General features: G+C 42.1%; 1 protein-coding gene and 1 non-coding gene across 9 annotated transcripts in view; one reads left to right on the plus strand and one right to left on the minus strand.

Annotated features, from left to right (window-relative positions):
- Positions 1-25,035, minus strand: part of Ppp1r12b (protein phosphatase 1 regulatory subunit 12B) — a 203,273-nt gene that overhangs the window by 92,629 nt on the left and 85,609 nt on the right. For all 8 annotated transcript variants that reach the window (XR_013112823.1, XR_013112824.1, XR_013112822.1 and 5 more), the window contains one exon: positions 1,627-1,717. Coding sequence is in view for 5 of the 8 variants with exons in the window: in XM_076941236.1 (XP_076797351.1) it covers positions 1,627-1,717 (91 nt within the window). In the remaining 3 variants the exon portion in view is untranslated. The remainder of the gene's footprint in view (positions 1-1,626; positions 1,718-25,035) is intronic.
- LOC117716723 (small nucleolar RNA SNORA48) lies at positions 10,495-10,639 on the plus strand. Its single transcript, XR_004607817.1, has one exon. It is a non-coding gene; the product is annotated as a small nucleolar RNA SNORA48 (small nucleolar RNA).

Below are 25,035 nucleotides of genomic sequence, written 5' to 3' on the forward strand. Positions count from 1 at the left end.
AGAAACAGTCACGGGCTTCATGGAAGATGGAGCGTATGGGAAGAAGAGATACACACACCCATTCTGGGAGGGCCAGGAAAGACAGATTTGATCTTTTTTGTCACTATATTGTACAATGTCCCTTTCCCTTCATTAGCTTTCTTTCTTGACTTCCACACCATCTAAATAAAAGATAAAGAACACTCCTTTCTGGCACACAGGCTTCTCATTCATCTCAATGCTACTGCTATCTTCTGGCTTTCTCTTCACTCTGCTCCGTTGCTTTCTCAGCTTCCTTCTGTGCCTTCTCGCAACCTTTCCTCCACATGCAAGGCCAGTACACCCTGAGGTCCTGCCCTCAGCTGGGACGACTCTGAATAGCTTCCTAACTAATCTTCTGGTTTCCTGGCTTGGCAATCATCTACGTACACGCCAATCTCTGCAAATAGTGTGAGCTACATCACATTCTTCCTTAAACCGCTTTCATGGCTCCTGACCTTTTTTCTAACTGAAATAGAACTCTGTATCATAAAGCTCTGCCTTTTACTATGTGTGATCTGATGGTTCCTAGGATGCTCTGGTCTTTTCCACCACCACTGCTCTCGACTCTCAGGACATTTTCGTCACTCCCAAAAGAGGCCACAGCCAGTAGCGAGTCTCTTCACATTCTTCTTCCCTGAACCCCAAGCATTAATCATCCCTCCCTCTCTCCCTCCCTCTGTTTCTCTCTCTCTCCCTCCCGCCCCCCTCTGGCTACGCCATTTTGGATACACTGCATAATGGACTAGGATCCTAACAAACATGCTCTTTGTGTCCTGGCTGTTTTACTTGAGATGTTGTCTCAAAGTTCATGCATGCTGTAACACCACTTTAATGTTTTGTATTCACGCGTATGTCTATGTGTGGAGTTATGCATGTGTATGCAGATGTCCAAAGGAGGCCAGACAAGGCCTGTAGGGCCCCTGGATCTGGATCCAGGCTGTTGTGAGCTACCTGATATGAGTGCTAGGAGCTGAACTCTGAACTTCTGTGACAGCAGCAAGTGCTAACTGTACAAGCATTATTTCCAGCTCCTATAACAGTCAATTTTAATTCCAAATAATATTTCCCTGTATGAGCATGGCATATTTTGTTCATTCTTATTATGGAGTACAATACTGGGTTGGCTGTACTTTTTGGCTATTTTGAATAATGCTGTTATATAATTCTCTATACAAGTTTTTAATGTGAAAATGTATTTTCATGTATTTATCTATGAGTAATCTGTGTGTGTTGTGTCAAATGGAAAGTCTATGTTTAACTTTTTGAACTGCTATCAGTTAGAGATTCTCCACGTGTGGCGGGTACAGGCTTCTTAACAGTTCTTAAGCAAAGCTGGAATGAGCCTGGAGGAATGGAGGTGAGTGTGAGTAGAGACAGCCATAAACTTGTTAGATTCCACACGGTACACCCTTAGACGTGACAACTGTGATGAAATTACAGTGGCTGGAATAAAAGCATTCATTTTAGTGTGCTTACTATATGCTTCCACTGGGACTGGGGAAGGGTGTCATGCTTACTTTAGTATGTTTACTACTACATACTGTCCTGGGAAGGGAGAAAGACAAAAGAACACTGTGGGGGAGGCGAGGGGCAGGTCATGCTTACTTGAGTAGACCTCCGAGTCTGCCGAGCTTGTCTGGAGCGTGCTTTCCGTAAAGACTCTGCCTCCTCATCCCGTACAGGAGTCAGATAAGACCTATGAAGAGAGGAATGAGAAAGTGCTCTACATCCTGAAGGGATTCCCGCATGCTGAGAATAAAGGTCGGTAAAGCTCAAAATGGCCAGAAAGCTATGTGCCATCAGTGAATGCTGTTATGGCAGTCACCAAACATTTGTAAATGTGCCACTACCCATACAGAGTGCGCCATCTGTAAAAAGAAAATCGAATTTTGTTTCTTCCTTCTTGTCCTTCCTATTTTCCTGTCTTTTCTTGTCTTACTTTTGGGACAGGGAGCTGTGGGCCATGCTATAGAAACGAGGTGATAGTAAGTGTCCATGCTTTGATCCTGCTCTCAGCGATTTCCCGCTACAGGGGAGTTTATTGGTTATGGAGTTTCTTTACACACCGCCCATCAAATTAACCTAAAACTTCTATCTTATGGAACCCAACTAAGGTTTGTGTGTGCTGATGCAGGTGTCTACATGTTCACATGGAGATTAGAGGTCTTTAGCATTCTCCCTGTGAATGCATTAATGTGTATGAATGTGTATGAACGCAGGAATGCAGACATCACTGTGCACACATTCCACAGCCTTTGTGTGGAGGTTAGGTACAACCTGACCATCATTCCTTATCTTTACCTTATTTTAGACAGGCTTGCCTTACTACTGTATATGACAGGCTAGTTGGTCCAGAAGCTTCTCCTGTTTCTACCTCCTATTCCCCATAGGACCATCTGGGTTACAAATAAGCATGCTACATATCCAGGTTTACATAGGTTCTGAACTCAGGTACTCACACTTGTGTGGCAAACCCTCTTACTCACTGAGTTATTTCCATAGCCCATGTATATTGGGTTTTTTTTGTTTTTTGTTTTTTGGTTTTTTTGAATAAAGTCTTTCATTGAAACTAGAGCTCACTGATTGGCTAGACTGGCAGGCCAGTACAATCTGGTAAACCTCCTCACCCTGTGTCCCTGGTGATGAGATTACAGCTGTACACCAACTCACCTTATTATGTGAATGCTGGGACCTGAACTCAAGTCCTCATGCTTGTATGGCAACACCACATTGATTTTTATTTAAACTGTGTTGGTTCAAACAAAAGGCCCCAGGTTCTGTGTTTTATATTTTGTTTTTGCTTTTTTGCCCGTGTGGGCAAGCTAGTAAAGTACTGTATCACGGAGCCACACACTTAGCTCAAGATATAAATGTGTGTAGATACATGTGCTCTCCTGGTGGCGTATGGGAGCCGGAAGTTAACGTCACATGGCTTCTTTACTCTCCACCTTATTTTGGAACAAGGTTCTGAGCTGAACCTGGCACTCATGGGTTCAGCTAGACTAGGTGGGTAGGGAGCCCCAAGGATCTGTTCATCCTCACATGCCCAGGACATGCTGGACTAGAGTTGTGCTGTTATTCTCCAAACCTAGGTCACACATGGCAAACATTTTACCAATTCAGCCATGCCTCAGACAATATGTATTATATATATGTATTACAATATTATATGTAATCAAATATGTATACCTTAAGGTTTCTACACTCATAGTCATAAAAGAAATGTGGCCTCTTTTTCTCTTCTAACAGCCAGCTTTGTGAGTTAAGGTTACATATGTTGGGAAGAATTCTCTGCTGATCTACTTTCTGTAATAATGTACGTATGATTTGGGTTACATAATTTTTAAAATTCACTAATAAAATTTACCTGAGTTAGTGTACTCTGGAGGAAAGTTTTAAGTAAAATATTCAAATTCTGTTAGGCTTATTTATATTTTCTGTTTTGAAAACAAATATTCTGTTTTTCAGGAAAATTTTTTCTTTTTTTCTTTGGTGGTATATAACTTTTCATAAATCCTTATAATAAAGTCTAATTTCTTCTATAGCAGTAGTTTTCTTTCTTTCATTCGCTTATTTGTTTTTGTTTTGAAACAGGGTTTCTCTGTGTAGCCCTGGCTGTCCTGAAAGAAGCTCTGTAGACCACGCTGGCCTCAAAACTTACAAAGTTCTACTTGCCTCTCCCTCCTGAATGCTGGGATTAAAGGTGTGTGCCACTACTACCTGCTTAACAGTTATTTTCAGTGATCCAATGCCTAAAGGATCTAGTTGTAAGATTCAGAGTAGAGATGATAAAATTATCCCTGCCTTGCAGATGAGACAACCAAAGCCCAAGGAAACATAAACACAGCCAAGATCACAAGGTTATTCACCAAAAGACATTACCACGATGCTCTCCTGCATCTAGAACTTTCCTTACTTTATTCCACAATGAAACATTTGTTTCTTTGACAAAGCATCATGACATTCCAGCTATGTGGATTTCAGCTACATGCAAATCTCAGCAGCAGGACTGAGTAGACTGAGCCACCTTGACTGCCTTCCTCTGACATCCTTTGCATCTCACTAAAGTCTGTGCTACTCAGCAGTTTGATGGTACAGGATGGTTTTATATTTACAGAAGTGGTCATTGACACATTATAGGGCTGCTATAAAAGAACCATAAAAATCAAATAGTATGAAGGACTAAATTCTCCTATGGAGAACACTGACTCTACAGTCAGATGTTGCCTGATACAGAATGGCATGGGAGGCTAGGGAGGGTAACACTGTAGAACAGGAGAAAACAGACTGCTAGGCTCTTCTGCCCCTTAGTCACAAAATAAAGAAGGCGGCAAAGTGTTTTCCAAAACTTCAGTCAGCTTTAACCATAATGAATTTGTATTTATGCTGATTGTGGAAAAAAGGCCATTTGTCTTCTTGCTAAAAGCCTACTCATTGGTCTGGCCAAGCAGAGTCATCATTAAATATTCCATGGGGTTTGGAACCCACCCCCACCCAGGTACCCAAGCCATGAGTGCTCAAGCCTCATATAAAATCACATAGTACTGACAGATGTGTTACACATCCTCTTCAAATATACACCTTAAGTCAGCTCTAGCTTACTTCTATTATGCAATACAAAGCTGCTGCTGTGAAACTGCTCATCTTACTGATGAGCTGAGGACTGACAAGAGGAAATTGCCTGTGCGTGTTAAACACAAGTATATTTTTTCTACAGATTCAGAACTTGTGATACAGCTTTGATTGTACTAAGTTTCCCATGTTTCTATGGGTTTCTATGGGTCTTTAGTTCCTTAAATGGGACTTTGTATAATAACGGAAGTGTCCAATATTCAGTCTTATATAGAAGCCAGTAGTCACATGTGGCTCCTGAACATTTTAAATGTGACCAGTGCAACAGAGGACATTATTTTTTACTTTATTTGTCATTAAATTTAAACAGCAATACACAAATACTGACCATGACACTGGGAAGCACACCTCTGGAGTGCTGGGAATATTTTGAAGAGACATTCTCAGCTTTCTCCTTAAATAAAACACACACTGAACAGAATCTATGAAGATAGAGTGTTGAGAGCAATTGATTACATTTTCTTCTCCAAGTTTTCATTTTTCTTCTGTGCTTCCCACAGGCCATATTACTATAACCTTGTGCTTTTATATGCAGGATTCTTAAATTTTATGACCTAGTGCCAGGGCTCCCACCTTCAGGGTATTTTTGGTACAACAAACAGGAAGATGTTCACAGACCAGAGAACCTCAGAGCTCCCTTTTTTTCTAATTCCAGCATTTATACTCTCTATATCCATATGCTTTTTCCCATACCACCCTGCTTTTCCTCTGCCCCCCTCGACGCAGAGAACTCCAAGAAAACAGTTACCTTCTTGTGCAAGCCTGCATAGCAGAATGAAGGTCAAGACATGCATGGAGATGAACAGCAGGAAAGGTAAGCGGCTGCTGGGAAACGCTGCAGTCTCAGCACCCGTCTCCCTTGGAAACTAGAGTAAGCCTGCACTGCCACTGCTACCCAGCAAGCCAGAGGCAGAGCTTTTGTAATTTGCTAAGAAGCTGTTCCTAGGAAGGGGGAAAAGGAAGGGGAGGAGGGCACAATCCTAGGGCTCAGAAAGCTAGTGCTACTAATAGTTCCCAAAATACCATTCCATTAGATGCATATTTTATATACTGTACCAAGCCAATCAATACTCCTTGTCATTGACAGAAGGAAGAGGGAGAGTTCTTCTTTATGTGAGAGAAGACAGAGCGGAGAGGCGCAGCACTGGCGGTCTGGCTATTTCATCTGCCCTTGGGCTACCCTAGCTGTGGCATCCACCCAAGTGAGCTGTAAATACTGCCTCGTGGAGGCTGGGGCACAGCCAGCTGCTGCATACCGAGAGAGGAAAAGAGACAGATAAAGAACAACACATGACAGGAACACAAAGACGAAGCTCACCTCTGTATAAAGGGTTAAGCTGGCGAGAGGAAAACTGTGAGTACTGCTCAGGCTGAGAAGCTGCCTACGAGGTTTCTACATCTAAGTTTGCTTTCTGCTATCATGATAAAACACTGACCAAAAGCAACTTCAGGGAAAAAAGGGTTTATTCAGCTTACAGGTTGGAATCACCATTTAGGGAAGCCAAGGCAGGAACTCAAGGCAGAAGCCTGGAAGCAGGAACTAAAGCCAAGGTCACAGAGGAATGGCGCTCACTGGCTTGTTCCTCGGCATTATACATCTACCTTTCTTATATAACACAGAGTCATCTGCCCTGGGGTGGCACTGTCTTCAGTGGGCTAGGCCTTCCTGAATCATTAGCCATCAGAAAATTTCCCCATAGACATGTCTCTAAGTCTTTCTGACTGGAGTAATTCTTCAGTTGAGGTTCCTTTTCCCCAGATATGTCTAGGTCTGTGTCAGATTGACAAATAACTAAGCAACCCACTAGTATGTGCCATATATTAAGGTCTGATCCGACTTCAGTTTAGTGTGACTGAGTCCAAAGGGTTATGTGGTTATGTGCCACTGTGTACTCTAATAAGCACTGACATCAGAGCTGAAGTTCAAGTGAGGAACCCACGCTACCACCTCAATAACCAAAAGGACAGAGACAGGTACAAAGAGAACACAAAGCGTGGCGGGGGGGTGGGGGGGGGGGAGGGAAGAACAGCATTTCCAAATCTTCTAGATGGACGCTACCAGGGACAATTTTGCATGTCCCTTCCATAGGGAAGGCAGAGTTATCTGGCCCTAAACATCTGTGGTGTGGAGTCTTTAGCCTGAGTACTATGGATTCCTGGAGAAAAGGACCAGACAATAAATCTTTGAGTTATGTGTCCCCTACAGGACTCAAGCAGTCACTGATGAGCACAGAGGCAGGGGCTATGCACCCACTGCTGCCATGCTGGGCTGCAGTGAGCAGACACACGGTACCCGCACGGCCTACAAAGTCTGGCCTCTCAGTAAGAAACCCCACAGATACCTTATTCTAGTCTCCACCTTCTACAGCACAAAACTATGGCTCGGAGGACTCTGCTGTAGAGCCAATGTGCCTGTTGTTTGTGGCCTGCCTCCAAACAGCAGAGTGTACTCTTGAGTTGTCCCCCTTCTGAACAGTTGCTCAAGAAAAACCACATCAGTGTTCAGAGCCAAATCCACTTTCACAAATGACAGTGCTTTACTTATGTAGGTCACTTTACAATTAGTTCATTGGTCACAGCAGGTGTTACTGATGCCAAGAATGACAGATTCATGTGCCAACAAGGCCAGCGCATGCTGCTCTACTGCACGCCCACAGGCTATACCATCGAGCCCTGACCAACTGTCTCCAACATTTATCATGTAACGCAGACTAGAGTAGGGTACCACCAGTGTCCTGCTGTTTAAAACAAGAAAGCCGACATGTATACATAGAAATAACTCAAATCTTAATGGGAAAGGTGACAAACAAACGATGGGAGCATCTGTATGATAAAAATCATAAATATAACAAGATAAGCTAAAAGTATATCAGTTATACAACAGAAAATACCCGAACTTAAAAAAAGATGCACAACAACAAAACAATGACCTTAAAGCAGCAAAATATATTTTTCAAGAAAATTAAAGAAACAGAAGACCAGAAAAGCCTATAAACAAAAGACAAAGTGTTTTACTAGCAGCAAGGAAATCGGAGTTTAAAGGAAAAACTACTTTTATCTTTCTTTTATAGGCAAAAAAAAAAAAAAAAAAACCAAACCAAACCAAAACAAAACAAAACCAAACCAAAAAAAACCCCAAAATATTTCGAATGTAACTCAGTTGTAAACAAGAGGGAAATATGCACTCACTCATTTGACTCAGATTTCCCATTGCAAAGACCCAGGAGAAACCCTTCCATATTTATACATGGAAACAGGAACAAGAGCACACAGCAGTAGTGTCATTAGTACTCTGTGTGTGTGTGTGTGTGTGTGAGAGAGAGAGAGAGAGAGAGAGAGAGAGACTGAGAGACAGAGACAGAGAGACAGAGAGTGCATCCGTGTCCGATAGCAAAGTAAACATTCCATCCATCCAATGCTAACCACCCCTCTAAAGTCCTAAGAATGTGGGCATTTTTCTCTGTCATTGCAGCATTAGCAGATAGCATCCTGTCTACTCTATCAGGTACTCCAAATAATTAGTGAACTGAATTAAGGTTATGTGTGAAAAATGGAACTGGGTTATGACTCACAGTTATGTGCCTTATTATTTTAAATTCCCATTCATTTGGTAACTTACTACTTCCTCGTTTAGCTGGTTCACTCATTCTCCTTTTCATTCATTCTGGTCATTTTCCCATCTTACCTTTTGTTTTATCTACCCTGGATACTATATAAAAATGAAGAAGAAGTGCTCTTGAGCAGAATCGTATGGGAAGATGTACACAGTGATAATCAGTATTTAAGATCAAAAATGCCAAGGATTCTTCTGGAAAGAAAACCTGATATTCTTTGAGGGGCTAAGGAATGAAGCATTGCAGGAGAGTTAAGGAGTTAAGATGCTTCCAGGGGAAGGGGAGGGAGGTCACATTTCATGGGGCACAGTCTCAGGTCTGAGTAGGAGCCAGTGACTTGGTGATAACAGTGGAGCACAACCCTGGGGAGAGGGGAAGGAAGGGGCAAGAAAGCCACAGGTTCAATGGCAGGGCCTGAGTTAACAGAGCACTAGCGATGAAGAAGGGTGGAAAATAGAAGGAGTTTTGGTTTTAGATATATGGGGATCAAACTCAGGGCCTTGTATATACCAAGCAGGTACTCTACCATTAGGCTGCAACCCCAGATAGAAACCAGAGGATCCTTAAGGAGAAAGAGAGGACTTGCTCATAGGGGGATGTGAGCAAAGAAGGAAAGTGTTTCTGGAAAGTTTGCTTTGGCTCTGTGATGGTTTGAATATGCTTAGCCCAGAGAGTGGCACTATTGGGAGGTATGGCCTTGTTGGAGTAGGTGTGTCTCTGTGGGCGTGGACTCTAAGACCCTCATCCTAGCTGCCTGGAAGTCAGTATTCTGCTAGCAGCCTTCAGATGAAGATATAAAACTCTCAGCGTTGCCCACACCATGTCTGCTGAATGCTGCAATGTTCCTGATGATAATGGACTGAACTTCTGAACCTGTAAGCAGCCCCAATCAAATGCTGTCCTTTATAAGCCTTGCATTGGTTATGGTGTCTGTTCACAGCAGTAAAACCCTAACTAAGCAAACTCTTCTAGTTTGATGTCTGAAGTTCTCAATTTGGTAGCACATATGTAAGATAACATTTTTTTTTTTAAAGTTCAGAAGGTAGAATGGTTTCGTCTGGTTTGCCTTTAGGCTTTTTCTTTTATTTTTTGAAAGGATTTTTTTTATTGGATATTTTATTTATTTAGAATACAGATGTCATCCCCTTTCCCTATTTCCCCTCCCTAGAATTCCCTATCCTACACCCCCTCTTCCTTTATGCTTTTAACCATTTTGATTGCATGCATGTATTAAGGTCAGTTCTAGGTTGAGGGTCTAGCAATACAATAGATGCAAATAGTTGAGGAACAAGCAAGACAATAAACACAAACAGTCAAAAAAGAAGCAAGGCATTAAACCCAGTTATGTGAACACTCCCGTGATCACTGTTTCTAAAGGCTTATCAGGATGACCAAAGTATCTGAGCCTACTTCCCTATCCTAGCCCAAGGTCATTTTCATGTCTGAAGCCTACTTCCTTGTTCTAGCCTAAAATTTAGATTCCTGTCTAAGATTACTTCTTTGTTCTGGCCTAATATTTAGATTCCTGCTGAGATTACTTCCTTGTTCTAGCCTAAGATCTAGACTCCTACCTGAAATTACTTCTTTGTTCTAGTCTAATGTCAGATTCCTGCTTGAAGCTTTAGGCTTTTTCTTAAGGGGACTTGAGAACCCTAAAAGAAAACTCCATAATGATCCATGAAACGATGAAGAAATGAGGGTGATGGGCTATGGGGCAGGAAAATAATAGCCAGACATACTGACTCCTGTAGAACGTCTATAGAGTGAACAGCCAGACATACTGACTCCTGTAGAACGTCTATAGAGTGAACAGCCAGACATACTGATTCCTGTAGAACGTCTATAGAGTGAGCAGCCAGACATACTGACTCCTGTAGAACGTCTATAGAGTGAACAGCCAGACATACTGACTCCTGTAGAACGTCTATAAAGCGAGCCCAGCACTTCCCTTAGCCCCTCTATGCATTATAAAGAGCACCAAGAGATCCAGGACAAAACACTGAGTAGGTCTTTTAAAGAGGGAAGAACTCTGGGAAGAAAAGGGGAGACACTGGCTTATTACAGAAGAAACTTCAGAACAACACAGGGGAGCCATGAAAGAACAGTACCTGAGAGGTCATGGAGGGACAATTGTTAAAAAACAGTAGTGAACGTTATAAAGTGCTGCTGAGAGTCCATGGTAAAAGATGAAGAGACCCTGGAATCCAATCATTAAGAAGGACATGGATGCTCCCTGGCAATGGGCAAAGAGACACTGTGTTGGTGGTGGTGTTTTTATATCAGTCAGGGGCAGAGCAGATGGCGGACCTTTGTTCATCCTAGCTTGATGTCTGGCTTGGTGGCCAAAGCTGCTTTATGCCTAGGACACATAAAAATCAAATTGAATCCAGGCATTGTGGCACGGGAGGAGGAAGACAGAGTCATGCCACAAAATGTGGGCAGGAGAAGATACTCACAGACCTGTCCTCCACCCCAGAGCAAAGGTGGGCTATATACACACAAAGCCTTGCTGCCACCATGCAGTATATCAAGAGAGAAAGAAGATAGACCGAGACTTATGGATGGCCACATCACCCAAAGACCTGCCCTCTAGTGCCTAGAGGATTGAGGATGTCACTCAGGGGCAGGCCAGCCATATAGCATGTCTTTAGCAGGAGCCACCACAATGTGTGAGTGTGTGGTGGACAGATGGGAGACAAAGAGGAGAGGAACAGCTGAACATTATGAAGAGCTGGAACTGGAGACTCCTTGAGGGTGAAGAGGAGTAACCTGTTGAGAGTGGCCAGCCCTGCCACCTCACATAGTGAGATCCCAGCATGAGTTGTCTGCTGATAGCCACTTGGGTCTGTGGCTATGCAGTGGCAGGGGTTGGGGTTGATGTCTATGGATCATACTACAACTAGAGAATACGAGCACTCACTAGGGACCACATGGATGTCCAGGGGCTGAGCAGAATTGTCCCCATCCCTCACTGGCTCCAGAGCTCTACCTCTCACTAGCAGTAGTACGTGGGAGAGCCTGAGAGCCAGTTCTGCACTTCACTCAGGCTACACAGTGGAGCTGGCCCTAGTGGCAGAGGTATGACAGCCTTGAGGGTGTGAATGTGGGAGAGCCAGCTTAGCAGTAGCACTCAGCAGAGCAGGCCCTGCATCTTGTGTGGACAGCACAGCAGAGCTGACTCTGGTGATGGGGGCACAGGTGAGCCAGCCCTGGGGGAAAGTGTAGAGAGTTGCCTTGAGGTAGATGAGTGATGCCTTCACCCTTCATCACCTGCAGTAGTTGGGAGAGAAGGCCCCAGGGTCATGAGAGCAAGTGAGCTGGCCCTGCCTCTCATCTGTGGTGAGGTAGCATGGGTGCAGGGGGGTTCCTGCCCTCTTCCCTTACCTGCAGTAGTCAGTAGAGTTGGCTCCAAGGCCTTGATAGCAGGAAAGCTAGCCTTGTCCCTTTAGTGGCTGCAGCCCTTGGGAGAGCAGGCACCTGGGCAATACAATGGAGCTGGCCCTAATGGTTAATGCCAAGGGTGAGCCAACCCAGGGTGTTTGAGAGCACTGAGCTGGCCCCACCCCTTACAGGATGCAGCACTTGGGAAACTGGGCACCTTGACTGCATGCACAGTGGAGCTGGCTCTTGAGGCATGGGTCAGTAATGTTCTTGAGATAACCTGGTTCCCCTTATGCAGCACTGTTTGATTAGCCTACTCCTGAGTTTGCCCCATTATATGGTAATTTCTGCTAACTTCACAGATGTCAGGTTGAGCCATCTCCAAGGAAATGGGAGCATGAAAGCTGACACAGCTTCCTGCTGATGGTGGCACTGGGTAGCCTAGCCTGAGCAGTGCTGGAGCACTTGCCCTGGTGGTGCGGATGAGCTGACTAGCTCAGCTACCACCCAGGCCCAGATCCAGGGCTCTAAATTGGTCCACGTGAAAATCTACATCATCTACAGGATGAGTGGAAGGGCCAGTCCTGCTGATCTAGAGCTACAGGAATTCCATGACACGTGGCGACAACAGGACAACCAGAATTCCCAGTGGGGATCCAATATTGATGGTGTTAGAGAAGCCAGAAACCTCGAACCACTGGCAAGTAAAGATGTGTGGACAGAGGGATAAACTAAGGGACATACTGTGGCACACTCCAGCTTCCATGATGAGATATTTTTCTATGCTTTGTGTGTGTGTTTTCTTTGCCAGGAGAGTTGCAAGAGTAAAGAGCATATATGAGGGGATGGGGAGATGAATGGGACTGGAGTAGATGAGGTAAAACTCACAAAGAATCATTAAAAAGTTTTTAAAAAGGAAGAGGAGAAAGAGGGGGAGGGGAAGAGGACATGACCTTTGGCAGAGCAAATGTCACCGGTTGGTGGGGACGGGGGGAGGGGGGGAGGAATTTCTATTTTAGAAGGCTGAAGAGTGAGTAAGATGCTAGGAAGCAAACAGAGTGAAATCAGAGGGCTTTTCCAAGAGCAGCACGCAGCTAAGCAGGTGAAGCTGGTAACATTAGAGCATAGTGTGGGCCAGAGCTGAGCCCTAAAATGGGAAGAACTGTGCCTGCTATGGACAAATCCTATCTGTCCAGAGCACATTTGTCAGAGAGCAACTAAGCTATGGTTTACTTCCCATTATTTATGAATCGTGTGTACCAAGAGTTGAACACAGCTGACTTCATTATAATGGACGCTGCCTCCTGAAGGACCCTTTAGTGCCACTACATTTTACTTCTATGTCAATGACCAGTGTGCCATTTTCAGCACCGGTGCATGAGCACCCCGAATCACGCCCTCCATCCCACCCACCTCAGGTTAGGAGACTGGGATTTCCTAAGAGGAAATACATCAAGGAGGTAATATACCGCCCAGAATTACTTTAAGACCCTGAGGAAGAAAGGTTGTTATTGAAGAAGAACCAGGAACAATCGTCTAGGTAGCTCTCAGCTAAGCACTATCTGTAAATACTTCTTAAACAGAAATATCTTATCCAATGTTCCAGAACTCTGCCAAAGATAAAACTCTTATAGTGAACATTCTGACCCAATACTGTACAAGGCAATTTCTCTTCTGCTTCTCAGAAGCCCTTCATTTCCCATCAGATTTGAAAGAAAACAGAAAGTCTTCATTTGCTGTGTTTTCCAAACTGACTGCTCCCCTAATACTCATGTCCATGCAGTGCTATGGTCGGTCTCTTTAAAGCCATTAGGAGAGCCAATCGTCATGCTCGCATTGGCAAGCTCTTGGTGTAGACAGGTTCCGCTCAGGCTAACCTCTTAGATACCTTGTGTGGTCCTGCCGAGGTCAAAAAATGGCAGGAGAGTCCTGAAGACGAGGTTTTTAATTCCTGCTTTTTTCATTACTAATTCTGATTACTCAAAAGTTCTTTAACCTATCTGAGTGCCAACATGTACTACAAGGAAAGCAAGGGGCATATAATAAACTTCAAAATCATTAATTTTTTCCGTCTAAGCCTTCATACATATAAAAGCTGACTCGAGTTCCACATCCATGAAGCCCATCCTAATTACACTACCCTCCAGCATTCATCTTGCTGTTTTCTGAAATCCTAATATATTTGGACAAACACAATGCTGAACTAGGGAGAGAATGAACATATTAGAGACCCTCAACACTGAGAGGACAAGGCATGCATATCCCATAATGAACATAACGGATGTTCATTAGACAGTCACTGATAACTCAGGATCCCATAATTTTAGAATTTAATGTTATCTATATATTCCCTAATGCAAACTATCTAGACAGTGGAGAAACTCAGACTGAAGAGGTTACAAAGCTTGCCTGAAAGACATCAATTGCTTTGAAAGGTAAAGTATGCATCCTACTTACAACCCAGGGAGCTTTTTACCCTGTATCTGTTGTTGTCCTCTAAAGATGTATCAGGAAATCCAAGAGGCTTTCATGTGCTAGAAGCTATTTGCTTTTCCTATATTAAAACAGTTAAAATGGAACACAGGAGATATGCTCCTGTGAAAATTGATTCAAACACAAACTAGATTCTTTGATGTCATACATCGGAATAGTTCAACTGTCATTCCTCTGCTGCCACCTAGAGGGCAGAGGAGATTCCTACAACTGATCTAACATCTCTGTATATCTTTGATATGAAGAAATGCCAGTAAAAAGCCACGAGTTCACAAGTTCACAGTGCAGGGACAAAAAGGAACAGATTACTGTTTAATTGGTCAAATCTGTCCTAAGAACACTGGGTTCAGCCTAGAGCTGAAGAGCAAAAGTAGTCAGCAGTGGTATTTAAAATGAAGGAGCTTTCACCAGCAGAGAGAAAGACTTTCTGAACACACCACCATTAGCACAGGCACTATGACCAACAATATATAAATGGGACCTCATGAAACTGAAAAGCTTCATTCTGCCACAGACACACTTGCTCAACCATGAACATATAGCCAGAAATTGGAAACAACCTAGACATCCCTTAAGAGAAGAATGAATTTGTAGGCAAATAAATGGAACTAGGAAAAAAAAAAAATCACTGAAGGAGGTATCCTAGACTCAGACAAATATGATATGTATTTGCATCTATGTGGATATCAGCTGTGAAGTCAATGATAACCAAGCTACATCCTGGTATAGAGAGAGTAAGGGATTAGTCGTTCTCAACCTTCCTGGGGCTGAGACCCTTAAGTACAGTTCCTCATGTTGTGGTGACCTCCAACCATAAAATTACTATCGCTGCTACGTCATAACTGTAATTTTGCTACTTTTATGAATCATAATATAAATATATGTATTTTCTGATGGTCTTCGGCAACCCCTATGAAAGGGTTGTTTGAACCCCAAAAGGTTGTGGCCCACAGGTTGAGAATCAGTGGACTAAAGGGAGCAGAGTGATTTCCTTAGGAAAGAGAAATAGATCTGGGGTGGGGCTGGAATGGGAAGGAAGAGGGAGCTGTGGGAAGGATTACAGGAGGGACAGCTAATATTGGGGGCATTTGAGGGGAGTATAAAACCCTCACATAGTAGAAACTCCCTAAAATATATACATATACGAAGGTGATCTAAATGAAATCATCAAATAATGGGGGGTAAGAGTCCCAACTGGCCACTGCTTGTCATCAAACAAAATTCCCAGTCCTGGGATTGGGTTACATACAATTGAGTTGTTGGCCAAAGGGCTCCCACAGGAATCTCCAGGCAACCCTGGCTGTTGCCAAGATAGGTTGGTGTCTACAAACTGACAGCAGGGCCTACTGCTGACAACACCTACACAACTCATCGAGGAGGAGATGCCAAGCTGGTGCCTACACAGTCTTCATCCTACATCTAGTGTCTTTAGTATAGAAACATATTCTGTACACTCTCAAAAACAAACAAAAACCTAGTAAACACCAAGCCAGCCACAAACTATTTTTTTACAGTGGTGCAGAACTAAACAATCAATCAACATGGCTTTAAAACTGAGTGGTTCTGCATAATTTTCAGTTTTGTCCAGAAACTAGCCTTCTGAACATAAAGATTAATTAGAAAATTTTCTGTCATATATATATATATATGTACATATATATTTATTTATTTTTATTTAGTATTCATTAGGATCCAGCTATGGTTATAAGGGAGTTCATCACATCTAGTAACAAATCAACAGCCTTTATTTACACAGACCTCAAATGATGTCCTCACTCAGTATAAAGGTTAGCCAAATTGTACTCTATTCTTCACCTACACAACCCAGCTTCTCTCAGTAATATGCTAATTATCTGACTGTAATCTTTGATTGGTTAAAATTAATATTATGTAATATTTAAGACAAATAAAAGAGATGAATAGTACAAACTAATACCTATGAAACATTAGCATCCAACTTAAGAATAACAGACAGTATTAATTTCATCATTAAAAGATAAAGCTTTCCTGTATCCTGAAATTTTTAATTAGCTCATACTACACTGACCTTTGGACTTGTTCCTTACATCCTTGTGCCTATTCATATCCACTAAGAATGCAAAGAAACACAAGTTCTAAGTCAGCTATTCTTAAACACTTGCATCTTAAACTCACTACCTGCAATTTCCCCTTCTCTAGCTACACCATTAAAACAACCAAGTTAATGTCCCAAAGAACTACAAGGAAAAGAAGACCAAAAGGACAAGCATGATGGGGTAGATGTTGGGGTGGGATAACCCAAAGTCGAGGATCTGGGCCTAGGTGGAGCTGAGTTGGCCAACTCTCCTGCAGCAGGCAAGGGACAGGACCAGCTCTCCCTTGCTCATATCTTCTGGGGCAGCTCTTCCCCACCCACACCACTAGGGACAGCAATGGGTAGGGACAGCTTTCTGTGCAGGTGGTAAAGGAACGGAGCAGGATGGACAGACACGTCCACTTGGCCTTTGGAGGTAACATGGGCCACACACATCCACACAGACCCCTGCTGTTACAGGGCCAGGGACCCAGACATAGCCTTTCATAGCAGCATGGGCAGGACATCACCATGGCCTCAGGTGGCAGTGCGGGTTCCTCACATCAAGCTGTTCCTCACCACCAGCCCACCAGCTGTCACCAGTTCCACTTCTCTTCATAGTATACAAACTGTTCTGCTTCTTTTTCTCTCCCATCTCTCCACTACATGCTTGCTTATCAGTGGCATAGTCCACATTACATGGTGATGGGCAATGGCCCCTGGGTGGCTTTTGCCCTGCCCGGGACTCGTGGCAACAAGTGTGGGCCTACTAGTCTGCTTTTTTTTTTTTTTTTTTTTTTTTTTTTTAAGATAGGGTCTTAATATATTGCCCAAGCTGGCCTTGAACTCATAATATCATTGCCTTCCAGTTTCCTGTGTGCTAAGGTTATATATGTATCCCTCCACACTCAGCATGAACATGCCTCCTTTGGAATGGCTATAATAAATAGTACATTGCTACCCAAGGAACTACAGAATAGTAGGAGGCTGGACAATACTGGAAAGTTCTGATTTAGCATGCCATTTGAGTATCTGCTATGTGATTTGGGGTAAAGCAGGTTCCCTTTCTGACCTGTTCCTTGTATGTAAATGAAAGCTCAGAATATCTTCTTCATACGCTTTGTTGTGAGGATTAGAAATGATTGACGGAAAACAAGTATTTCACACAAACTGTACAGTAATTTACTTCATAGTATTCATGTTGTTAAACAGTGTCCTTCTGTGCCTAGCTTCTCTAGAGCTAATAGATTTGGAAATGAGATCTACCCAAAAGTCTAAAAGGTGCAACTATTTTAGATTTCAGATTGTTTATTTCATTTAATTTTTAAACCATGTATGCTGTGTCTAACCTCCTTGTCTATCAGTTAGAGAGATTTCACACTACCACAATATAAATGTAATAAAGCAAACCTTTGGGTTTTCTAGTGTATATAAACAAAATGTTTAATATTTTATAGTCAAATTTGCTGTAGCAGTGCCTAAAAATACAATGCATGCAACCTTAACTTAAAAACTTTATTGTGCTGACAAGATGGCTTAGTAGATACAAAGGGACTTGCCACTAAGCCTGGTGACACTGATTAATCTTCCCTCTCTCCCTTTCTTTCTTCTTTTTGTTTTGTTTTGTTTTGTTTTGTTTTGAGACAGGATTTCTCTGTGTAGCTCTGGTTGTCCTAGAACTCACTCTGTAGACCAGGCTGGCCTTGAACTCAGAGATCTGCCTGCTTTTGTTTCCTGAGTCCTGGGAATTAAAGATGCATGTCACCACTGCCTGGCCTTCCTCCTTTCTCACACTTATTAATTTTGGACTCTTTGAGATGGGTTTGAGACAGGCCCAGGCTGGCCTCAGGTTGTGCTAATCTCCCTGCCTCAGCCTTCTCAGTGTTCTGCTGTATCAGACTAAGACCTTTCCTTTCACAGAAAATTTCTGGGTAGCCTGGAATGCTGTCTGATGCTATTTTATTTTCAATGTACAAGTTGCCTACTATCAAGTACACTTTGCTCTCTTCTTGCTCAAGATTCACACAAGGAAAGAAAGATTACATCAATAAACAAAAATTTTATCTTTGCTATAGATGTTTGGACATGGAAAACATTTTAGAGCAAAAATGGAAAGATTGGGAGACTCAATAAAATCTCTTCTTTAACTGACAACTTTCATATCTTAGAGATAGTTTTAAATGTTTTTTAAAATGATGGCTTAAGCCGGGCAGTGGCGGCGCACGCCTTTAATCCCAGCACTTGGGAGGCAGAGGCAGGCAGATTTCTGAGTTCGAGGCCAGCCTGGTCTACAGAGTGAGTTCCAGGACAGCCAGGGCTACACAGAGAAACCCTGTTTGGTATGAGATGAGGGTGGATGACTCGGTCAGTATAGGTCACACCTTGAGAAGCAAGCAGAGTTGAATATAATGTAGGCTATTCAGAGGGACACACAATGTTAGCCTCTTGTGGAAACAAACTACTTACAGCCATTTCTTGGACGGTTGGGAGGAAGGACATCTGAAGAAAGTAATATAAAATTCAGAACTGGTCCGAGACAGGGAAAAGGTAGCAGGGAAACAAAGAGGAGAAAAGGCAGGCAAAGACAGCCACTATCAGGTGCTAATATTAGCCTGGGGAATTATTTATATTCTGTTGCTAAGGAAAACTTGGAGCTTTGGAAAATGCTTTTGACCACTATATGAATGTGACAGCTGCTATTTGCCTGATGTCTGCCAACTGCTGGCCACTTGCCATTTCTGTCCTGCAGTCTGCCAGTCAAATCATCTGGCCCTTCAGAGCCAGATGAGACTGCTGTTTTCTATAGTCCCCAGGTTAACCCCCAAACTGGAAGACTGACTGTGATTAGTGCTATATTCTGGGCTGCAAATCAAGGCAGGCTGACCCTGGAATCAAACTTTTATTCTGAATGGGTACCATTTTAATTCAAAAGTTGTAATATTTCAATATAGAGGAAAAGGGGGCCTAGCCGATGATAAGTGAAGACTTTATACAGTCTTATGACTTCAACACTCCCTTTCCATCATGGAAAGAAAGAAACAGCTGAACATACTACAGCTTTTTCAGGAAAGCGGGCATTAGTAAATCCAACACCATATTCTCCTTAAAATTAATAAATCGTATTATATATTTTGTTGTGAGATGTGAATTCAAGACCATGGTTGGGCATAGCAGCTCACACACAGTTCTGAGAAGGTCTGCCTCAGCTACTGAATGAGTCCCTGTCTTAAGAAAACAAAACACAATTAGCCAGGCTTGACATTCCAAATACTCTAGAGGATGAGGCATAGAGACCCTTCTGTTCTGCCAGGGCAACAAAGCACGTTTAAGCCCCTGTTTCCCCTACTTAAAAAAGAAACATAACAACAGGACTAAGGAAAGAGAGTGCTCATCTAGCAGTGACAAGGACAGGTCCTAGGTTCAATCTCTAGTCACACAGAGATACACACAGACATACAAACATGCATAAACACAACCACACATAAACACACCTACACCAACACACATATACACACAGACACACACACATACATACATAGACATGCCCTTACACATACACACACATACACACACATATCCATAGAGACATACACAGAGACATACATATACACATACATAAATACACACATATATACACATACACATTTATACACACACAGACACACACACAAATATATATACACACATATATAGACACACAGACATACATACACATTTATACACACATATATAGACAGACAGACAAGACAGACAGACAGACATACGCATACACATTTATACACACACAGACACAGACAGAAAGAAAGACAGACAGACACTCACACACACACAACCACCAACTTTCTAGAATTCTGGAAACCTAGACTTCCTATGGCAATTATCATTGGATGGACATGCTTCCTCCACAGACTAGTATCACAAGGGAAACTGGTTCCCAGGGCATTCCATTATAGCAGTAATACTTTTTCACAGAAGAAAAGTGGGCAGAATTCCCCAGAACTGTTTAGGGGAAACAGTGTTAATATTGCCGTGTTTATGTGCTATCATAAATTATCCTTTGCATCTGGCTTTGTTCATCTAACAATGTATCTATCAGAGGGCAACTGAGTCCATACACAGTGCCAGAAGGATAAAGCTGAAATTGATTGTTGGCCAGTCCTACACACACTCACAATGCCACAAAACCTCTGAGAGGCAACTGTGAAATGGGGTGCTAAGTCCCACACCCCAGTCTAAGTGACTCAATTACAAAGCAAAGGGAGATTATTTCTGAGCAGGGCTTTCTACTGCTTAAGTCTAACAGTGTTCTGCTTCAAATCCCCATCTATCCCAATGCTACTAATTGTTTCAATTGGACCTGTGAATGAGGCTTTCAAGGCCCCTCTGTGGTTTCCCTGCAGGAGTCACAACACTTCCACAATGAGCTGATTACAGTGAAAGCTGAAGCTTCAAAAGACAAGAATTATCACTCAGCATGCTCTTTCAGAAGAAAAACGGAGCTGTTTCAAAACATCTCATTCTTTTTCCTCTTAGTTTATGCTCATCTAGAGGGAGAAACTAAATGGCTTTAATTCCGTAAAGGCTTAAATGATATGTTTTATGTGATCAAGTCATTCCCCTGCTGAAAATTCTACTATGGCATTTCACAGCTCTGAGAACAGAAGATCAAGTTTCTTAACATAACTCAGACAAAAATTGGCTTGATTTGGTTCCTGCCTACCTCTTGAGCTCCACAATTGCCAAACACTATCCAGTGGAATGTTAATTTGGGGGTTTCTGCAAGAACCATCTCACTGGGTACACACCACAACCTACTCATTCCCAAGCCCCACCTTCAACCAGCACTCTTCCCAGATGAGAGAAGGCTTCTGATGAGTCCCTTCAGCTCAGCTTAATCCATCCACTTGATCTTCCTCCACCTCACTCCCTTCAGCTAACCCTGTTTTCATAGCAGACACTTTCTGAAGTGCTACTGTGGCCTTGTCTTCCTTGTTTCCTCTAAAATGTCACCCTCCCATTGCTATTTATTAATTCCCAGGAGCCTCTAGTCATCTTCTAGGCACCAACACAGTCTGATTCAGACCCCCCTCCTCCACATCCTTACAGAAATTTATATATTTCCTTTTTTTTGAAAAGTGTGTGTGTGTGTGTGTGTGTGTGTGTGTGTGTGTGTGTATGGGTATGTGCACATGAGTGCAGGTACCCTTGGAATCCAAAAGTGAGCATCAGAGATCCGGCCTTATAGAAGTTATAAGCTGCCTGATGTGGGTGCTGGGAACATGGCTAAGCCATCTCTCCAGTCCCAATTTATATATTTCATTTTCATAAAGCTTAAAAATTACACAGTAGTATTAGTATTTGATTTACTTGGGTGGCTTCTCAGAATAGATTTTCAACACTCAAGATCAGAAAACAGGTTTTTTCCCTTTGATGTTGTAATTTCGATTTTTTACTGACATATGATAGGCAGAGTTCTTCAATGAATGGCTGTTAGATGCTCCGTATGTGCAAGTCTCCATTTAACAAGACTACTCACTTATAACACTAAGATGCTTGTGCCAGGATCCCAAGCTTTCAAGAATAAAGACCTAGCATCTAAGTTAAATTCTTGATTTTGAATTCTATGTGTAGTAATTTTTTTTTCTCCGATTACTTTTCTGTCCCTGCCCAGATCCTTGAATTGGTTCTCTTCCTTTCCCTTTCTTTGAGGTGCAGGGCTTACAATGTATACTTCTCATGAGCTGGACAGCCATTCCAGAGTTCTAACTTACATAACTTATATAAGTTCTTGGTTACAAGTCTCAGCTAAGTGTGTGTGACCTCACATGTGACAGAAAAAATCTGAGCCTCCTTCTCTATAGTGCTACATATAATTATAACAACAATCTTGACCATCAATCCTGATAACCTGAGTTCAAGTCCCAGGACCCAGATGGAGGACGGAGAAAACAACTTCTGCACATTGTCCTCTTCACATATGGCCATGACATTCACTGGACTCCCTCCTCCCAATTATTACGTGTAAAAAATACATTTTTACCACGTTCACTTTTTTTCATCTTTTCCATCATTACCCCAGTGCAAGTCTGATTTGTCTTCTGTGCCTTTCTTTTGTAACAGTCTCTTCTTCACTAGTCACTTCACACTATTATTACCCATTCGTTCCTGTATAATAACTCAGAGTTTAAAAGCCAGAACTTAAAATGATACCTTAAGCTTAAAATTGTCTAGTGGCATATTACCTACAAAATCCACTAGTAGTACATACCTGAGAAATATGTCCACATAAAAATATACACACAAATCTTTATAGTAATATTATTCATAACAGCCAATAGGTAGAAATAATATGAATGTCATCAATTTATGAATAAACAAACAATACCAAATGGACTATAAAAAGAAATCAAGTCCCGATACCTGCCTCAACATGGACGTACTTTAAAAATATACCAAAAAAAGGACAGTCATAACTCCTCGTCTTGTTTCCATTGTACATGAAAGGTTGAAAATAAGAAAAACAGAAAATATATTGGTAGTTGCTTAGGTTACAGGGAAGCAGGTATAAGACATGAGAGAAATAGGTATATGATTTCTACTACAGGCAATGAGAATGTTCAAAATTCACTGTGGCAATAGTTACACTGATTAGTCCATATTCTAAGAACTGGTGTTTTTGGATGGTGAGATGGCTCAGTGGTTAAGAGTATTTGTTACTCTTACTGACAGCCCAGGTTCAGTTCTAAGCACCCACATGGTGGCTCAGAACCATCTATAGTTCTGGTTCCAAGGATCTAATGTCCTTTTTGTAACCTCCATAGGCACCAGGCATGCACATACATGCATACATGCAAGCAAAACACTCACACACATAAAATAAAAAATCTAAAAATAAAACAATGTCTTGCCACTTTAAATATGGTATATGAATTATGTCTCTATAAAGCTGTCGGAAAAATTCTACCAGACCATCATGGTTCATAGTATATAAATCCCGAATCCTCATCACTGGCTAAAAGATGCTGACATGATATAGTTACCTCCTACCTCCTCAAGCCTCATCTTAAACCACTCTTCCTTCATGTTTCATTTAAATAAATAAATAAATAAATAAATAAACAAAACATCTTGCAGTTTCTTCAAACAACCTTACTCCACTTACCACTTACTGTCTTTTCAACTGTCATGACTTTGCTTAGAAAGTTCATCTTAGGGCTGAGAGATAGCTCAGAAGTTAAGAGCCCTTGTTGTTCTCGCAAAGGATCCAGGAACTCTCAGTACTTACAACCAGGGTGGTTCACAACAATCCATAACTCCAGTTCTAGGTATCCAACACCCTCTTCTGACTTCCTGGGCATCAGGCACATATGGTGCACATATACAAGCAGGCAAAACACTTATATACATAAAATACATCTTTTTTTAAAAAGTTCTTTCTACTGTTACTTATGGCAATCCTCTTGCCTCAGCCTCTTGAGTGCTAAGATTACATATAACACTGTACCTGACTTCGTATACAAAATTATTTTTAAAGATTGCATAAGATAACCTCCATGTTCTTACACAGCTGCTACTTATCCTACAGACCTCTAAGCACCACACTCTCATGACAGCCTCCTAGAGTCCCCCAGGAGAAGTATTCATAAGCAGATCTCTGTTAATACACTGCTCATAACTCACACTCTTTTTGGCACAGGCTGAACATCTGTCAACCAAACTGTTGGGAACCAGAAACATATCAGATTTTGAAGTATTTTCATAAACATCAGGAGTTACTTTGGATACAAAATCCACAGCTAAACATAAGACTCATCTAGGTTTCATATGGTGAGTCCCCAACAACATGTTCATGCACTGAACACTTGGACTCTAGATAGTGGGTCCAACAACAGGGCAGTGACCAGACAGTGACAGCTCATTGAGTAGGCAGTATTACAGACATTCATTAGTGGGACTGGTCAATGGAGGGATGGTCCCAGGAGCAATATTATTCCACTCAAGTTCTCTGCTGCTGTCTGCCTTTTTGGTTGCCAGGCGTGAGCAGCTTTGCTTGTCCACATTTCTATCATGTTTTGTCTCATCACAGGCCCAGAAATAATGAACCAGCTGGCCAGAGTGTAATCTCTGAAGCCATAAACAGAATAAACCATCCTCCTTCAGAGAATTTCTCTCAGATTTTTTTTAGTGTCCAAAACCTGACATATCTACCCTACACACATAGCATTATCTTATGCAATCTTTAAAAACAATTTTGTATAGGAAGTCAGGTACAGTGTTATATGTAATCCTAGCATTCGGGAGGCTAAGGCAAAAGGATTACCATAAGTTCAAGGCAAGCCTGGGCTACATACAGTTAAATATCAGGCCAGTCAGGAAGACATAGCAAGACCTGTTCCCTAAGAAACAAAATCAATTTTTGTATGTATGGAATGTACATCTTGATATATCATACTTATAGTTCACTAATATCTCAGTTTAATCTTTTAACTCTTTGTTTTATGTAGATAGGGTCTCACTATGTATCTCAGGCTGACCTGGAACTCACAGAGACCCTGCCTCTGCCTCCCAAGTGCTGGGATTAAAGGTGTGCACACCATACCTAGCTAACTTTTTGTTCATACAGGCGCTACTTCTTGAGGAAATGTGCCTGGGTCACACTATGTGTTAAGGAGCAGGTGCTCGGTGGATAACTGTGGACTGACAAAACAGAGATCCAGATCTGAACAGAATCAACATCTGACTGAGTCGGTAAAGAGCTGCCTTATCTACTGTAGGTTATGAAGATCACAGAGGCAGTGGCTCTCTATGATTCTCTAATGGAAGCAGCAATTCCATACTGCC

Source organism: Arvicanthis niloticus, chromosome 10, assembly GCF_011762505.2.
Source record: "Arvicanthis niloticus isolate mArvNil1 chromosome 10, mArvNil1.pat.X, whole genome shotgun sequence".
Taxonomy (NCBI): domain Eukaryota; kingdom Metazoa; phylum Chordata; class Mammalia; order Rodentia; family Muridae; genus Arvicanthis; species Arvicanthis niloticus.